This window comes from Sebastes fasciatus, chromosome 2, assembly GCF_043250625.1.
Source record: "Sebastes fasciatus isolate fSebFas1 chromosome 2, fSebFas1.pri, whole genome shotgun sequence".
NCBI lineage: Eukaryota > Metazoa > Chordata > Actinopteri > Perciformes > Sebastidae > Sebastes > Sebastes fasciatus.
In genome coordinates, this window is record NC_133796.1 from 33,652,677 (window position 1) to 33,672,521 (window position 19,845).

General features: G+C 40.1%; 1 protein-coding gene across 1 annotated transcript in view; it reads left to right on the top strand.

The window, feature by feature from the left end:
- uacab (uveal autoantigen with coiled-coil domains and ankyrin repeats b) overlaps positions 1-19,845 on the top strand; it is a 61,508-nt gene that overhangs the window by 11,560 nt on the left and 30,103 nt on the right. Inside the window, exon 2 of the mRNA XM_074621038.1 lies at positions 18,325-18,455. Within this exon, the coding sequence (XP_074477139.1) occupies positions 18,325-18,455 (131 nt within the window). The remainder of the gene's footprint in view (positions 1-18,324; positions 18,456-19,845) is intronic.

Consider the following 19,845-nt stretch of genomic DNA (forward strand, 5'->3'; position numbering starts at 1 on the left):
GGAGAGGCTCAGGCCACACGCGAGCGCGCATATGCGAGCGTGCATATGCAAGCATTTATACGCTTAAAAAACAACTACATTTATACGCTTAAAAAGTTACAAACAGTCCCTTTAATGTATGTCAGGCTTGTCATTTTTTCTGCCTCAAGGAGGTGTATCATCATCTCTTCTAAGGACTCAAGATTTTGGGCTTATAACACCCTTTTCATTTGTAAGGGGAGTATTCTCTATGTCTGCATATTTTCCTGCTTCTTTGTGTTCCTGATCACACCGTGTCTTTATTCTGTCTCCTCCCCGAGCAGTCATCATTAAAGATGAAATGTGAGAGCCTCCCTCTCCCTTGAAGTAGTGTTATGGGAGGTGTTGATGATAGCATAGTGGTATAGAGGAGTCAGATAGAGTTGGACTGTATTGTTGGGAAGCCGTAACAAAAGGAGGGAGGGGATGGGGCTGGGAGACGGGAGAATGACAGCTCCAAGCCTTTGGCAGTGATCACTATCTGCTGTTTGAGTTGTGTCTTAGTGATGAGATTATGAAGTTGCTGAAATATTCCTCAGATGAGCTCAACACAGATTGTTCTTACAATCTCTCAGTTTTTGAATGCTTAAGTGTAGTAGAATAATGACATTAATATCACGTGGTGAAAAGTGGATTTTAAAAATCTTTTTAGTAGGAATGCACCGATGCCGATTCTGGATCGGATATCGGGCCGATACTAACTCATATAGCTGGATGAGGCATCGCTGACAATGGAGCCAATCTATTCAATTTTATGTTTGTATACAATATACATTATATACTGGAATTTTTAAGTTTTTAACCTTTTTGTTGCAGCATTAAAAAACATTTGAATTGTAATTCTTGTTAATTTTTTTTTTTTTTTTTTACCAAGCTGCAGGAATACGATTTATTATTTTAATACAATTCAGTAAAATTGTATTTATGTATTTATTTGTTACATTTTGTTTTGCAAAGTTAGGAAAGCGATGTTTAAAGCTGCAGTAGGCAGAACGTTTTTGACATCATTGGGCAAAAATTCCATAATATCCAATCCCAATCCAAATTTATTTATAAAGCACATTTAAAAACAACAAAAGTTGACCAAAGTGCTGCTAATAACCGGCTGGTGGGTGGTGCTTGGTATTTCCTCAACTAATTTCGACATGGTTTCCGGGCCACAAACTTTCTCATTTTACAGCTAAACAGTACACTACAACATGTTTCTGAAAACATTTGCGGCGAGAAATAGGCATCACAGTAACAGAATATTGATTCATATTTGATCAGCGCTGCCTAGTTTGACTGTTTGGTCGGAGTTTGCAAGTGATTGACAGCTGCTCGCAGATGGCAGGCTCCAGCTCGGCGAGGGTGAGGGTTTCTGGACAATATTTGTCATTGTTTTGTGTTGTTAATTGATTTCCAATAATAAATATATACATACATTTGCATAAAGCAAGCATATTTTCCCACTCCCACGTTGAAAAGAGTATTAAATACTTGACAAATCTCCCTTTAAGGTACATTTTGAACAGATAAAAAATGTGTGATTAATTTGGGATTAATCATGGACAATCATGCTATTTATCGTGATTAAAAATTTTAATCGATTGACAGCCCTAATTAATAAGTATGTTTTCTTTCTCGTATAATCACCTGAAACTAAGGATCGTTGTGTTTACGTTAGAATGAGCCATTTATATCTACATACGGAGCGGGTCCCCTTCACGGAGCTGGCTGCCATGTTTCTACAGTAGCCCAGAAAAGACAAACCAAACACTGGCTCTCGATGGGGCCATTCGCGTTTTTGCGTCGGCCACCGTAGTTTTTCTACATGCTTGGCACACAGGAGAAGTTTCAGTTGGCTGCAGTCTGCAACCTTACCATTAGATGGAGTTAAATCCTACACACTGCACCTTTAATTTTAAACATGGATATCGTAACATGTCTGTCACTTAGCCAATGACAACCGTAGCAGTGAGTACTGACTGATGTAACGTCTACTGAAGCACAATCTGTATTCTCAAAATTCAAAATTGCAATGTTGTAGAAAGATGAGAAGTTTGTTGATTTGTAATAATAAACATTTACCCTGATGTGGGAACTTGCAGCCTCCTTAACCCCTGAGGAATCTTTCACAAGCCGTTGAGCAGCGTTTAAAGCCCAGAGTACCTACTTAGCTTTATCAAGTAGAAGCCTCCCTCAGCCAGTTTAGGCTCCAACTTGGTGAGAACACCCAGCAGGCGTTCTTACTCCTCTGCTGGTCGGGGTGAGAAGGTTTGGGATTTGAAAAATCCTCTTTTCCTCCCTCATTTTCAAAGCATGTGTTTTGTTTGCTTTTTGGGCTTGAGTTGGTATGGACTGAATGTTTCATTCGAGTTAATCCTTGGCCAGACTACAAGGCTTTCAGATCTTCCTCTGACAAGCGCCTGTCAGACTAAATTGCTGGTCTGCTTGCTACCCTGTCAGGAAGATGTTCAAGCTATACAATGGAGCAAAGACGGCTGTCGTACATGAATACAAGCAATCACACGTTACCCAATTTTGTCATTCAAAAGTATTTTCCTATTCATCCACAACAGTGAACTGTACTGTTGTAACATTGTTCTTTGTCTCCTACTTCATGGCACAGTAGATTTCATTTCAGAAATGACATTACTCAGAATTATTTATAATAATTTATCCAGTCGAGTTGTCCTTTTTATACCATTTTATGAGATGTATACCAACTCATTTTAACTTGAATAAAGAGAAGATTAATCTGTGCTTTCATACAAGTTTATGAATTGCATTGACTGAAATAGCAGCAGGCATTTCATCAAAACTAGTGAACCAAACACTTGAAGTAAAGAGAAACTACTGACTTACAAATGGGCTGAGATGGTAAATGATGTTGTCTCAGTATGAATAAGACTAATAGTTTAAAGCTCCGCTGGTAGCTCACAGAGACTGCAGTGTTAAAGCTAGGGTCGGTAATCTTGAGAAACTAGTAAGAGTACGCTAGATTTAAAAAAATTATCTAACCGATAAAGGAACACAGTGTTGCCAACTCTTTTCCAATGAGACTAGCTAGCAGCACTACCTCCAACAGTCCCTAAATCTAGCGAGAAAGCATGCGTGCACGGGCAGAGTGCACGCATGCAGGCAGGTAGCCCGTCCAATTATTTCATTCGGGCCAATGAAATGATTGGACGGGTTTATTACCGTCCTGCGACAGCAACAGATACCAGACTTTGACAGCCCTTGTTATATTCACTTTCAACATTTTCTACCGGCATCAGAAACATGCTGACCGTTAAGAGAGAGCCTGCGCCTTAGTATAAATAGAGCTTTAATTTCCTGGCAATCTGCCTGTTAAAGTGAATTTTGATCGTTTTTTTGGTGCAAGTAGAGATTTTGGCCAGATGGTGGCTCTTTGGATAACTCTGGGGGTCAGCAAAGCCATTAGGGGTTCATGAATACCTATATCAGATTTCATTGCAGTCTGTAGTAGTAATTGATATCTTGTTAGGAACAAAGGACCAACTGAAATCTCCAACCTTTCTGTTTGTATTTTTCTTTCTTAGTACTGCAGGTTTTCCTGGATTATAGCACTGTATTTGTTCACATAGACATTTTACTTATATTCTCTGTAGGGGGCAAACTCCCAGACAGGATCAGCAGATGTTTGTTTTAGGCTGGACGTTATGTTGGCTGTAGAGTAGGTGGTAGCGTGACGGTCTGTGTTTTTAGGATTAATGTCTGGCTCCATGGGGGCAGGCAGCCATGAGGTCATCTCTGCAGCGTTACCCGACTGTGTTCCCACACAGAGAGCTCACCCTGTGGAAGACCATAACTGTGTGTGTGGTGGCAATGTGCATGTGTGTGTTTGTTTCCATCTTATTTGTTTGTCATGTGTAAATTACAGGTCACCATGCAATTGGTGGACTGTGTGTGTGTAATATGAAAAGTGTTGGGTTAGTGATGGAGAGATTACCAATGTTGGGGGAGGTTGTCATGTGAGAGGGGGCTGAGCTTATTGACTGACTTTGGGTGGGCTACAGTTGACATCAGCCGACACACACACACACACACACACAGACACACACACACACACACACACACACACACACACACACACACACACACACACACACACACATATGTAGTCCAGCATGCTGAGCAACAGGAGCACAAAGATTGTGCTGATGAGGGACAAACTGCTGTGACATGGCTCAGACTAAGCCTCGTCAAGCTGTGCTCTGTGTGTGTTTCTATGTTCCTGTCTCTCTGCAGATTAGACAAGTGTCTCTGCTTTATCAGAAACTTGTAAAACTTTTTCAAACTTTTTGCAAAAGTCAGTGTCCTCTGTAAAATAGACAGCGTGATTAATTAGTGCAAGCTAATTAATGCCTTCCACTTCCACACCTACCACTGCTGGCTTGGCTTCTACTCAGAGTCTGAAATTGTTTAATTTTTTTTTGTCTGCCACTCAGAAATGTTATCTGCCACTTTTGAAATCTATCTCCTTCAAACAACTGTATTTATTCAAGTTTCTTGCAATAAGCTAAATTTTACAACATTACATTTGAACACATCATGATAACATCATAATTTACCATCGCCCAATACTCATTCTTACTGAGCTTGAGCACATCATAATGTAACTCAATGGAACCTCTGATAACATTAGTAGCTTTGTTATACTCCGTACATGTGTAAATGTCGGAAAGCATCGATAAGAGGAATCCACAGTCACGGGGGCATGTGATTCCAAGGAATCGGACAACCGGGAACTGGTTCTCACGGGAACCGAATCTCGATTCTCATTGACTGACAATCCTGCTTCTACTGTTGAGAGAGTTTTGCTGAGAAACACAAAGTGCAGCAGATTTGACTGTGATGTTGCTGATTAGAAAGAGGGTGATGTGACTTCTAAAGGTCCATACACTGTATATTGAAAGTATAGAGTGCTGCAGGGATGACGTATTTTTGTAGGCCAACCCAGAAATCGCATGGGTTCCCTCTTCCATTGTAATGAATACATTGTCTGTCTTTCCATCCGTCCTTCTGTCCGTTCGCGTGTCACACTTTCGTTTCTGGAGCAAAACTCCGGAAACTATTTAACTTGAAATTTGGAATGATGGTTGACAGTGTGGTCTAGTTAGGGGTTAGACGTCCAGGGCACCCTGGACTTGAGGAAAGTGAGCTAATAACAAGCTACATTGTGCTTTATAGACTTATTCCATTAGTTCCTAAAGGGCAAAACCGTTGGCCCTACTTTAGTAGGGGTCAAGCATTGAGCGGGGGTATGTGAGCCATGTTTTTGAAGTGTGAATGCAATCACCAAAAGTAAAAAGCTACCATTAGGCTATAAATGAACTAGACCATGGTTGCATGAGCGTGAGTATACACAATGAGGCTGTAAAGGTGGACAAGTCGGTGTGATGACTTTTAGTAGTCTCATTTAGCCACTTGTTAGCAACCGCCTCTTTTAAGACACATAAAAGCTTCAAAATTCATGAGTGGGATATTTACTGATGTATTTTATATCATAGAACCAAACGTTAAAAATTAAGGTCTTGTGTTAACCATAGACCTTATTTCAGGCTTCTAACTAAAAATCAATTAAAAAAAACCATTGACTTCCAGACCATGGAACCGTAAGTGCTAAAATACTGACTCATTGGGTTTTAGGACTCATTCCTGCAGCACTCTATTTTGAGATGTGGAAGGAGACTTTTCCAGGAAGACCTGTTTACTCAGAGCTTGGTCATAGGACAGAATAGGTGGAGCATTTCACTTGTCGAAGGGGCAAGTCCATACCTGCTCTATACCCGATTGTTATCTTACACCATGGGAGTCGAGTGTTGTTTTCAGGAATTTAATACAGCAGCTCAAATGTCATTTTCGGCACTTTAATTGATTTTTTAAAAATTATTATTTGTATTACTTAAATGTATTTCTTTACATAGTTTTCTCATCAGATGTCTTTACGGCTGAGATTTGGCAGATGTGATTGTATGGAAAATGTTTACTGATGTAGTCTGTTGCACAACTGTAGGCATAATGTATAGTGGCTGTGGAAATTTTATAACCTCTGACTAAAGTGAATTCTTACCTCATAGCAAATAAAAGTTACATTATGGCATTGAGCAACCATTGTTTTAATACATTCCATAAGACAAGGAATCCTCATACAACGGTGTCAAGCAACACGTGACGCATGTCTCAATTTCCGCTCGTTACATGCATACAGTCTTTTCAGGAAACAACTTAGTTAGATTAAGGCAACAAAACTTGTGATTGTGGTTTGGGTTCAAATAACTCCAGAAGTGGTGTTACTTAAGTGCGGAAATTACGTGACAAATAAATAAATATTGACTTCTAGTTTCACATAGGGTACAAACACCGGTCTCCTGGGCGAAAGTCCAGTGTTTTTTGACCCTCCCATCCTACCTGACCTCCTCCTTACGGGGTGTTTTTCACTCTTTATACTTCCTGCTTCACCATTACCTGGATTACATATGGGCTGATTTCATGGGATATATACAAATTACAAGGCATTACTTTTTGTAGGTATACAGTAGCTATGAACGATATATGAGAACAGCCTGCATAAGACTATGGAGAAATATTTTTTAGTGTATGCATGTTTTTATGAAGCCTAATCCATTTGACCAACCCTCCAGTCACATTCCTCGCCCTGCCTGTGTGTGATGACTTGCAAGTTCTGGCCAAACAAGCATCATCACTAGTATTTGTGCCCAAGTACCAGCATGCCCAAAGAGCTCCTCGTTTAACCAAATATGGCCATGTAAGACAAAACACTCCTGTAGTGTTTTCCTTGATGTTGCCTCATCATTTTTCTTGAGGTGAGATAAAAAAAACAGCTTTCATTCTTCACATTACTACCCTCAGCCACATTAACATTAAAGTACCACACAGTCACATGTATAAACACGGATTGTAGACACCCAGATTTTTCTGTCTGTGTGTCTCTCTCCATAGTTTGCATTCCTTTATTGTCTCTCATGGCACTTAAAATGCTAATTTTAATGTTTTTTTTTTTTTTATATAGTCACTCACCACCTTGGTAATTTACTGTAATGTTTCTGCATTAGTGACCCACTGTAAATAGTTCAAATTACTAGCTGATTGGAAATAATTTCATAGCCCCACGGCTCTCTGTCTGCCTTGTTTTCTTCTTTTATCTCCATGTTGTCAGACCAGCTGCAATAATATCAGCGATCCCATCTACAGCCAAAGTCCACAACCCTGCTTGTTTTTAATTCTCCTGCTGCGGACATTGTTGCTTCAGTGATGGCTATTAAAATGTGTCAGCTAAGCTCTTGGCATTTTACAGGAAATTTGTATTTTAACCTTGTACAGAACTGGTGCCCTCATAATGTTTTTTGCTCTAAATTGTTTTGGAATTAATTTATTTCTTTTAAAATGCTTCGAGCATGCTAACATGTGCTAACACAAAGTACAACTGAGGCTGATGGGAATGTCATTAGTTTTGAATGTATTTGGTCATAAACGAAAGTATTGGACACCTTAAAAATTTGACCTGATGGAGGCGTTAGATGAAAAGTCATTGGCCCACCAAAGTTGTTAGAATTCATCCTCTGGGCACTATGGAACAAAAACACCGACACATCTCCGACAGTATGATAATAATACACTTTGCGTGCCTAGTCTGTAGTCTGTAGCCTATAGATAAGAGATATTTCAATAAAATGCAGTTGTACCGACAGAATACAGTAGAGCACAGAGGCCATTTCCATGTTGCGAGGCAGACAAGCGCTCGTGTCTGCCTGTCTATTCACATGAGGAGCACAGAGACCCCACTGATCCAAGCGGGACGTCAGTTGAGTAGGCGAGCCTTCAATGTGGCCCAGGATGCATTTGCATACACACTGCTAAAAGAATGTGGCCATATGTGGCCCAGACCACCTCTGAATGTGGTCTGATTGATCGGATCTCAATGCGTCCTCAATGTGTCTTGAGGTGTTCACACCTGTACTTAGAACTATCCACTTGTGATCCGATCACTCAGGACACATGTTAATACCAGGTCTGAACAGGGCCTATAGGTATCTGCACCCAATTTCATGGCAAACCATCCATTAGTTGTCAAGACATTTTACTAAAAAACAAAAATGTCAACCTTATTGTGGTGTTGGAGGAAAAGCCAGGGGATCACCAAAGTCATGATCCATCCTCTGGCAATTATGAATGTCTATATAAAATTTTGTGCAGATCAATCAAGTAGATGTTGAGGTATTTCAGTCTGAAATAGAGACATATCGCAAGCATGGTTAAATATGGAAGGATGAATTACATTTTAGGCGGAAATGTTGTTTATTTAATTTAAGTGGCATCTTATTGGCTTTTACTTTATATCAGTGTCATGTAACTTACATTTACATAGAGCAATAAATTACAGGCTTGCTTCATTCAAATAGACAATTGTTACTGTTCTGAAATTGGAATCAAACATCTTCCTGCCATGAAATACACATGACTTTCTTCTACATATTGTAATTTCATGTCGTCTCAGTGAATATCATTTGTATCTAATGATTCTAAGATTCTAACTTTAGAAAGAAGCACTGCACTTTCTAACCATAGTTTTAGAATAATAGCTAAGTGTTCCCCCTTGATAATAGAATATATATATATATATATATATATATATATATAAAGATGATTATATATGTGTATATGTGATAAAAATGAAGTTCACTAGGGGTAGGACCTTATAATTGTTTACTTCTGCTTACTCCTTTTCGAAAATCCAATATTTATTTATTTGTGTAGTTTATTTTGCTGTATATGTTTATTGTTCATTTTATTGTTTATAGATAGACAAACTTTGTCTATCACAAAGTAACAGAAATGTTCCTTTGACAGGGCTCAACATCAAACAGTGTAAAATGAAAACACATTTGAAAAACATACACACACACACACGTTGGAAAAATAGGACTAAAACTACTACTACTATACTTGTTTTGTTTTCTTGTTACATGTTCGAAATAAATATATCTGATCTGATTATTTTTAGGAACTTGTCAGGACTGAAAAACACATTAGTGGTAAAGTATAATCCTCCAAATCCATTTGGGATAAAGGCAGCAGAGATAAGAAAGCTTTACCTTCAAAGGTTTTTTTTGACCAGATAGACTGTTCAGTTATCAACAACTGATAATGGAGGAGTTTGACATATCTCTCATGAATGCCACCATTGTCTTTCAGAAACTATATTATGGCCTTTTTGTTTTTCATCATCCTGTGGAGACTGTCTCTACTGGGGAGCTGGCAGGGGCAAAGTTCACTGGGTTTGGGCAACTGGAAAGCTGATCTCCTGCCCTGGCAGCGGGTGTCGGAAGTAGAAGAAAATAGCAAGGAAAGGCTTTGCCCTCTGGGTCATAAGTCATCTAAAATGGTGTGACCCAGCAGCTGGACCAGCTAGTCTCCATTTTGTGTCTCTGGGCAACACAAGTGAGGATAGCATTAGAGGGTCAGCGGGAGGCTCCCAGTAATCCACTTCACCACATGGGTTGTATTGTGTTTTCGACAGGCTCTGGCTTGACTCAAGTATCACAAAACAGACCATGTTATCAGTTTTTATCAGCTTTTGTGGGCAGCCAGCTCTTTTTCTTAGAAATGACCTTACTGTACGGTGAGGGCTATTTAGTGCCTTAGAAATCTTCTTGTATTCTTGGTGCTTTTTAGCAAACTTGTATGATTCTTATTATGCAACGGCATAAAACAATTGGCCACACTGGTGATGATTTAGATGTGTCCTAGTACAGAGGGTGCCTTCTGGTTCAATCAGTAAATGTGTGTTCTATATTTGCACTTAATTTAGGTCAATTTGTAGAGATTTGTTTTTATTTTGAGATGAGTTTTCCGTTATTCTGTGTAATGGAAGCCCAATTTATGCACATTTACTGAAAAGGTCGCAGGCTTTAATGCTTTTATAGGCAAACACGATGGGTACTAGTTTGTAATTTGTGTGTCCCTGGTCTCAAAGCATTGCTGTCAACACAATTTGACTCTTCTCACAAAGTGAATTAGTAATACATATATTTTTTTTAATCCACAGATACTGTACCTTAGTATTCAATATTAAGATTAAATATCGTATCATAGTACCCTTAGTCACCCAGCATGTTGTCACATTATTGAACTACGTTGTGATTTTTCAGTCAGTCAGTATCAAGGCCACGAGATGTCTCAGCAGCCGCTCCCAAGTAGAACATATTGAGACAAAGAGGCCATGAATGGGAGTGTAGCGACTCCAGTCCACTTGGTTTTTCGGCTCACCTCTTTCGTTGGCGTCAAATCCAAAATGTTGCCATATTGCCGCAGTTTTAGTTTTCTTTGAGACTAAACTGTCTCTCTGTCTCGTCACCCCAAAAAAACATGAGCTTTTTAGTAAACAAACACAACACAATCTTCCTCCCACCTTTGCCCCTTAATCTTGCCTCAGCTCGGCAGTAAATTGCCTCGGCCTGTCAGACACTAGTGGCTGCGTTAGTCTGTTTATAAACAAACATATTATTATGTTAATCACATTGTTTTATTGCTTTCTAAAGCAATACCAGTCGGATTTAGCACCGTGACGCCATCAGCACAGGTTGCTGATAGGGGTGTAAGAAAATATTGAAAATATATGAAAAAATATATATATATTATGTTTTGTGATACTGTATCTCCTAAAATCAAACTGGTTTAAGCTTGCACACCGGACCAGACTGGATAAATTTGCTTCCAACCCTCTTGACGGCATATAGTGGTTTTGACAGTCAAGTATTGACAATGCAAAGAGATGAGAGACTATCTTGTATGGACAAAATCAACAGTGAAGACGACCAGTGGTCACCCTTTCTCTCTGTGATACAAATAGACTTTAGTAAATTGGACCTGTCATTTTTCTGTACACCACAAGAGGGCGTGTCTGTCTGTGTGTCCTCTTGCATCCAGCCCACACTCTGCCCAGCAAGAGTGGTCCTGTGTTTAGCAGCTACCCAGATATGCAGCGAGTGCCTCGTGTACATACCAAAAACAGAGCGTCTCTTTACCCTTGACACCTGGCCTGAACCATCAGTGGGGGTTTGACCCCAATCCAAGAAGGGCTTTCACTCTGAAGCATCAATTTACCTGTCCCGTAACGACAGATTGGCTGCAAGCATGCCATATCTTGTCACTTTCTCACCTCTCCACTTGTTCTTTTACACATTTGTTCATCTCTCTCTCTTTCTCTCCTCCTCCACCCTTTCTGTCTCAGCCCCTGAGGGGTTTCACTTACACTCTACATGCCCAGACAGTTGCACAGCTCACCACTTCATGCACAGGTCTATCGTCACAGATTAGACGGGGGGGTGTATTAGGGTGTGTGGAGGTGTAAAACTGCTACTGCTAACAGCGGTCCCAGAAAAACCCTGCTGATTGTTGTGAGAGGGTGACAGTAGGACTGGGTGGAGAGAGAACATTGTCCTTAAAAATCTTCTCCATCCCACTGAATTAATAATAGCTGCTCTACTACTCAGCGGTTATTTTAGGAATGACTGACTGAAAATTAAATATGTTTTTATAGACAATCAAACAGGATACACTTGTTTTTTAATTGATAGCTGCTCTGGCAAGCATTTTGTTCCTGCGTTGTTTATTTAAATCCTCTTCTTGGGTAACAGCTGAGACTCATGTAAACTTCTACAGATTTCTGTGGCACCGTTTCTGGTATTTGAGCTCTCTTCTCATTAACACTGGTGCAGATAGAGTTTTGGCTTTTCACTGCCAAGGTATATTGCACCAATAAATCAGCTTGTCACTGAGCTACTCAGACAGCATGCAGCTATTTTAATATCCCAAACAGGTATCTCTGGGGATGCATGATAAAAATACTAACAGATGATTGGTGTCATGTTTGGGCCTGTTCATGAACTACAAGTAAAGATTTCATGCTTAGTATTGAAAAATGATATGGGTCGTCAGAACGTCTCATTTTCTCACTTGTAGTTAGTTTGAACTGGTTTCAGTTAATTGGTTTGTGTGGTATTGGTATGTCTACCTCTTAAATTATCAAATAAGTCAGAACGCACATCATAAGTTGTAGTTATTCAGATAAACTGCTAATTAGGGAAAATTTGGTGCAGACATTCATGCCCCACTTAGGATAAAACTAGCGCCACCATCAGGTTAAAACTCTTATTTGTCCAATACTTTGGTTTATGACCAAATGCCTACAAAACTGACCTTCCCATCCTCAGCTGTACTTTGAGTTTAATGCTAATTAGTAGGGCTGTCAACGTTAACGCCAAATAACGCATTAACGCAAATTTGTTTTAACGCCACTAATTTCTTTAACGCATTAACACAACTTGCAATTTTTTATTAACCTCTTAAAACTCGTATTATATGTATTGCTTCTATCACTATTTCACACTATGAACACAGATGATAATGCTGTGCTAACAGAGGCTAACAGATATACACATACAGACAAATGCTCTGATGTTTTACAGTAGGAGGATAAAAATGACAAGATTTGACTTAATTTAGATCATAATAGCATGCTCTGTCATTTGTAGGTCTGAGAATCCAAATTAAGTAGTTTGGTGTGCAATGCATCATCTCACCAAAATAGGCATTTAAAGCTGCAGTGGTTAGAATTGTAGCAAATATAATTAAAAAAAGTTTTGGTCACTATATCCTGACAGTAGTGCATGAGATAGGTAATCTGAAAAAAATCATGTGCCTCTGTGTGCTCTAATGGCATCTGCAAGATTTCACAGACCGGAGGAAAACAACCAATCAGAGCTGAGCTGGAGCCTGCCGTCTCTGAGCAGCTGTCAATCACTCACAAACTCCGATCAATCTCTGGTAAACAAGATTTAAAGTGGTGCTTTTGTGTGATTCTTTGTGGAGGAGGAACTCAGTTTTACAGATTTGACGATTAAATTAAATCGTACATGAGTGTTATTCGACTAAGAATTTCTTTGGTCGAGGATTTTTTTTAGTGTTTAGTTAAACTTTTTAGTATGAAATTCCATCTTTGCTTTTCCATGGACAGTGTTTCCCTGCTGAGCTGCTGTGGAGGGAATTTTGTGTTAAAAACACAGTAAATTTGGAAGATACTGACCGATTTGCTGAAGCCTCATATTGGCTTCAGATTCATTTTTGAATGCATTTTTTGCACAGGACCAGAACTTTTTTTCTTCCTCTCTTACATTGCAACCACGCTTAGATCCTTCCTTAACGGCCAGTATGAACAGGAGTGAGTCCAGTAACCAACAACTGAACTTGTACTTCAGTCAACTTGGGTTTCATCCCTAATTTAAAGTACTTATAGGAAAGAGATGAATTACTGCAAATGGTCTGTACTTCCAGATACCTATCCACCTTGCCCCTCAAAGGTCAAAGTTTTACATTTCATGACATAATGTCTCTCCACAGATGTCTCCTGCAATCATGAGCATCCCCATGATCACATTCTTATAAAACACTTCAGTAACTGCCGTTTAGCATTGGACACCACTATCACTTGACACATTGGCATAGAGCTTTATGTTTTGGTCTTGGCTTCGGTCTGTTATCAGATGACCAGTTAGATATTTCCTGCTGGTGATTTCATCTGTGAGGACATCAGAGACTCATTAGTCTGGCCAGGGGCTGAGAGGGGCAGGAAACTGAGGTGTTGGAAAGAATTACAGTCTGGAGACAGTGATGGAAAACCTGAACTGAAGATGACAGCAGCCTCTAACTGACACCCAGAATAATCTGTGTGGACAGGTAGAAGCCTGAACTGGCTCATCCAGTGTCAGGTGATGTTTTGTCCTCAAGGTCACTGTGTTAAAATAGAAACTTTAGGTAATGTGTTTGTTTCAGTTGCACGCAACCAGGGTGAACATAGATTTAGCACCAACAGTACAGTATACGATGCAATGTAATCAGGGGACTCTAAAAGTCCAAGTCAGTTTGTGTCCTTTTTTCCTCCTTAGCGCCAGCGTTTGTGCACAAATTGAGCATATTACAAATATTATTTAACTTCTCTGCATTGAACGGCTCCTCTCCTTTTTGTAGCCACTCTAGCGGTGTGGTCCTTGGGATGGTAACGTTAGCTGGTCGGTCAGTCAACAACTTTGGTAGAGACTGAAATATCTCAACAATTTCAAAATTTGGTCCAGATAGTCATGGTCCCCAGAGGATGAATCCTGACCATAATGAGGTTGACTTTTTTGGGGGGGTTGAGTGAAATATCTGCACAACTATTGGATGGATTGCCATGAAATTTTGTTCACACATTCATGTCCCTCTCAGGATGAATTATAATACTTTGGTAATTCCTTAAGTTTTCATCCAGCACCATCATCAATACATTGGTTTATGGATAAAAATACTTGCAAAATCAATAACATTCCCATCAGCCTCAGCTCTGAACTTTTTTTGACTCAGATTTTATGCATATGGTGGTGTGTTCTTTATATTATGACAGTTTTCCTAAAACTACATTTAGAAAATCGCAATATATTGCCATATATTGAATCATAACCCCTGTATCATGATAGGTATCATATCGCAAGATTCTTGCCAATACACAGCCCTCATGCAAACACACAAAACTATGTTGTTGATCATTGTAAACTTTGTACTGTTCCTGCTAAACATCTTAACACGTAAGCATTGTCATTGTGACCATGTTAGCATGCAGATGTTAGCATTTAGCTCAAAGCACAGCTTCACAGGGCAGCTAGCGTGGCTGTAGACTTGACTAAAAGATATTAGTCAGTTCCCAGTGCTATTTAACAACATACCTATGCCAACGATGCTGTGACCTCTAAGGGTCAAATTACAAATTGCGATCATTATCTGTGCAGCGTTATTTGTTCAGTGCACAATGAAATAAAAACATGCTAAAAGAAACATCTTATGTAGATATTTGTATCTAACTTTGAAATGCGTAAAAAGACCAAAGTAGCAGTCAAAAACAAAGTAATGTTGAATAAAAATGCTACATATGGTGCAATATTTTGGTTTTAATAAACATAAACATAAAAATAAACAAGACATGGAGCAAAAATTTGTAAATCTTTTAGAGCTACCTTTTTAAAGCTACAAAAATTAAAAGCTGTAAATATTTAGTGAAATTTTAAGCTTACAAAAATCATAACGTACATATATTGCAAAAGAAAAGAAAATATCTGCATTATATTTTCGGGTTGTCCGTCCATCCTTACGTACATACGTACACACACCCATTCTCGTGAACGCATCATTTTCCCTGGGAGGTATTTCTTCAAATTTGGCACAAACGTCCACTTGTACTCATGTTTGAACTGATTAGATTTTGGTGGTGAAATGTCAAGGTCACTGTGACCTCAGCAAAACACATTTTTGTCCATAACTCAAGAATTCCTTTGCTAATTACTAATACAATTATTACAATTTCATACAAATGTCTAATAGGATAAAATGATGTAGTAATGACATTTTGGACAGACATGGACGTAAACTGCAACTTGACTGATTGGCGGAGGCATACAGCCAAGAGGCGGTAATTTTAGTTTTACAATATCTTTTATCCCTACACACACACCTCAGATTAAATATCGTTGAGCTCAGTAATTTAAAATAAACTCGACGCACATTCATCTGCTTGAATTTACTGTCATTATTCCAGCGTGTAAAGTAAAGCAGGGAGATTACATTGACATCATATTGACGTCATCACATGAAACTGGATATCGTCATGTGTTCTCGTCATCGTCTTTCCTGGTCTTAAAGGCTGCAGTCAAGTGATTCAAGTTTGGATAATTTGATGATCATTTTATGAAGGCATCGATAATCAATATCACTTTAAAACATCAAGTTATACTTTAATAAAACCTATCGTGATATTTGATTGTGTCAGTAAGTGAGTGAGTGCTTCAGTGGAAACTTACTTGCCAATAGCCCTATCATTAACTAATACATTAACAGATTCCCGAACAAATACACACACACACACCAGCACACCCATGTGAGATATTTACGTGACCGATGTCCAGCATGCTGCGTGGCTAGGTGCCATTTTGGCGCCTTTGTCTCTATGCTAGGCTGAGCAGCTTTCGTAAGTTGACACCTACTTCTTCATATGACATGTCATGCGGAGGAGGTCTTTTTGCATGTTTGTGGATATGGTGCCGCTCTGTTAACGCCAGTCTGGCAGCGGACGGTAACTTGAGGCCGCAAGGAGCTGATGCAGTGTGTAAATTAAACGGGTCCTTGGGTTGCTGTCTCCGTACCTTTTTTTTTTTTTCTTGTGATGTTTTACCTAATAAAAGTGAAGGTTGTGCTTTTGCAGTGTTTGTGGGTATTAGTGTAAGTGAAGAGGCAGAGTAGTTTTTGGTGCAGCTGCAGTCTCAGACTGATGGTTGTAAAAAGTCTGACATCTAACCTCGCTACCGTGCAGCTCGGGATCACGGGGCTTTGGAGCCACACCACCCTCTTTAGATGGATGGGTTAACAGCAGCTCTTGGCCCTGTAGTGTCCTGTGAGGGTCAGTGCCAAGACCACTTCAAATGTGCAAAGCATAATCCCCCTCTGACATTAATATTTTCAGATGGAGGCAAGCAGGGAGCATGGTGGTGGGGGGGTGGCAATGTAAGCAAGGTCTTTTTGGCTGGCCTTGTTTCATGCTGGCAGTGGTGATAGACACTAAAGCCATTACTCACGGTGCAGGCATGTCCAGAATGTATTCTTAGCCCCTGTCTTCCTATCAGTCACTACAGAAAGGTTGGAGGGTCAAAAAATAAAGAGGTAACCAGTCTACAGGGCTGTCTGCACCACCGCTGTTTACCAGGGAGGGGGTGATATTTTAAACCTGGGAGAGCTCACATATTTACCCCACTGAGCCTGACTGACTTGCCATTTGGTGGGGTGAAGACGCTGGAGACCACTCATAGACGAGAGGCAAAGAGAGAAGCTCTTTACTTGTAGTAGCTTTCAGCTTTTATAGATAGAAAACAATCCAGAGAACAAGAGGAAGAATATCAAAACAGAAGAAGAGTTGAACAGAAGGTTTGAGGATAAAGCCGAGAATAGAGGAGGAGGCACTTGGGGGAGGCGAGAGGGAGCCAGGCTGAGCTGACTTTCCCCCCAGAGGAGGAGTTGCAGTTGCCGGCCAGGGCAGGTCCCAGGGCTGGCAGGGCTGGCCCTACTGCTTCTCCACCTCCATTCCTTCCTCCTCTTTACTCCTCCTTCTCCTCCCTTTAACCATCAACCAAACTGCTGTGCAGTGATGAACTTACAGGCAGAGCCCGTGAGCAACGCAGGAATGCTTAGAAAATCCTGCCAAATAAACTTCTCTGCCTCAAGTGAGGGAAACTCCAGAGGTTGAGCCTTCCATTAGAGGACCTCCGCTGCGGTTAGAGACTGTCACCCTTCTGTCTTCTCATCCTTTTTTTGTTGCACTCACTGGTTGAGTGCACTGAGAGACGGAGGGGATTTTTTTATACGCTTTTTTTCCTCAGTTTTTGCTTTTGTAAACCGGAACCGTGGCATCTTTTTCAGTAGCACGGGTCAAGGACCAGCTCCACTCACCCAAGATGAGCCGCTGGCTGAAATGCACCTCCATGCACTTTGTAGGTATTCATTGGGTACAGTTTGTCACCGTAATCTATTCATATGATTGCTGTTATGTTCTCATGCTTTTGTTTACAAATTGAATTACCTAAAAGTTAACAAAGGTTAATGCAGTGAAGGAATTCTTCTTGAGGCAAATTGAGACAATTATCATCGGTGGATTAATTTGGTGACTCATTCATTGCTTCACAACTATTGTACATGTTGTCAAAGTGTTGTATGTTTGGTTTAATTATTCTCTTATTATTTAGTTTCAGTGCGTTGCTGCTGTGTGCATACAAATGGCGTGTGTTTGAAACTCAGTTAAGGTTTCATTTGTGCCTGTGTTCTCTGTTCATTTTTGACCTCCAGTATACTTAAAGTGTGCTTCCCAGAAGCCTTAAAGTACTCTATTCCCATGCTTTGTAGCTATCACTCATGGGGGGGGCGGGTTAGTGAAACTGCAGCACAGCACATTCTTGGCACATTCTGCATCATGTCTATTATTGTACTACAAATGGACGCATTACATTACCAGTATGTCTGTTGTTGTTTCTGTGTCCGAAATGTTCTTTGTTGCTTCATATGCGTGTGTCACTGTTGCATTCATCAGTCAAATTACAGGTAGTACACTCTACTTTTAAACTAAAGTAGGTATTCGTTGAGCTATTTGGTTTGGGAAATACTGTCAAACCTACTGTATATCTGATAGTTCACTGTCTTTATTGTCAGAACACAGACTGGAACAAGTATGATGATCGGCTGATGAAGGCCGTGGAACGGAGCGAGGCGGACAAGGTGGCTGCTGTTCTCAGCAAGAAGGGCATCATCCCCACCAAGCTCGACGTGGAAGGACGCTCAGCGTGAGTAAACATGGACACACAAACAAACACACACACACACACACACACACACACACACACACACACACACACACACATCCATGGTCAGTATGTTGACACACATAGTTTTCTCTTGATTGTTACTATCTACTATGCCCTTTTTAAATATTTCCCAATCTAAAAATGCTGAGCATCACAAATTCCAAACATTGTTGTGGTCTCCCCTCCATATTCCCAGCCCTGTTTCCCAGATAAAGCGTCCATAGATGGGGATTTCATCAGAATTAGGTCACTCTTACTCAAAAATAGTTCTACCTCTTGCCTCCAAGTCTCCCTGCATGACCCTAGGAAAAAAAACTAAAAACAATCCCGTCCCCTCACAAATATCCCGTAGCTACGGAGACCCTGGTGCACATTTCAACCTTAACACCTCACCCAGCTGCCCTGCGTTTGCAGTTGCATATTATTATGTGTCCATTTTTATATCCAGTACTTTCTCTCTTGGTGTCCATCTGACTGGAGGTCAGTGTGGGAGCTGATATAAAGAATGCTTGTGGCCGCTGAAGGCTTGACCACATTGGCTGGAGGGCTGTTTATGTAGTCCCCACAGGAAATGACTCCCTGTACATACAGATCCGATCCACTGTGGTGCTTGCAACACCGAGTAATATGTTTTGGCCCAGCTGCAGGCTATTATCAGGATCAGTTGACATCTTGAAGGACCATGTTTTGTATGGTAGGGTTTTTCCGTGGGAACCTCAGGTTTTGAGCTGGATTTACACCCTTCACAAAGTTTCATTAGAAGAAGAGAGAGATGGGACAGAAAGAAATGGAAGGTGTAAGGAGAAAAGTAGGTCAACTAGGGCTGTGAATTTGCAAGAATCTGGCGATACGATACTTTTCATGATACAGGGGTATATTTAGATATATTGCGATATTGTAAGCAAGACGATATATTTTGATTTTCTTTTTTCAAATCATAGTATAAAGACATACCTCCATATGCATAATATGTGAAATGGCTCCTATGGGGACTAACATCATTACACATGAATACAATTGGGCTCATTGGATCCACAAGTCATAGCCAATTTATGTAATTCCAAGACTGTTTAGGGATCCCAGTATGCAGAAATATTATAATACACCATTTTAAAATAAATAAAAATAACACATTTGTAGTGCATGCAAAAATTACTTGTTTTTTGCCCGAAACTGCATGTGATTATAATAAAGTGGGCATGTCTGTAAAGGGGAGACTCGTGGGTACCAATATTGAACCCATTTTCATTCACATATTGAGGTCAGAGGTCAAGGAACCCGATTGAAAATGGCCATGCTAGTTTTTCCTCTCCAAAATTGAATGTAACTTTGGAGCGTTATTTAACCTCCTCCATGACATGCAAGTATA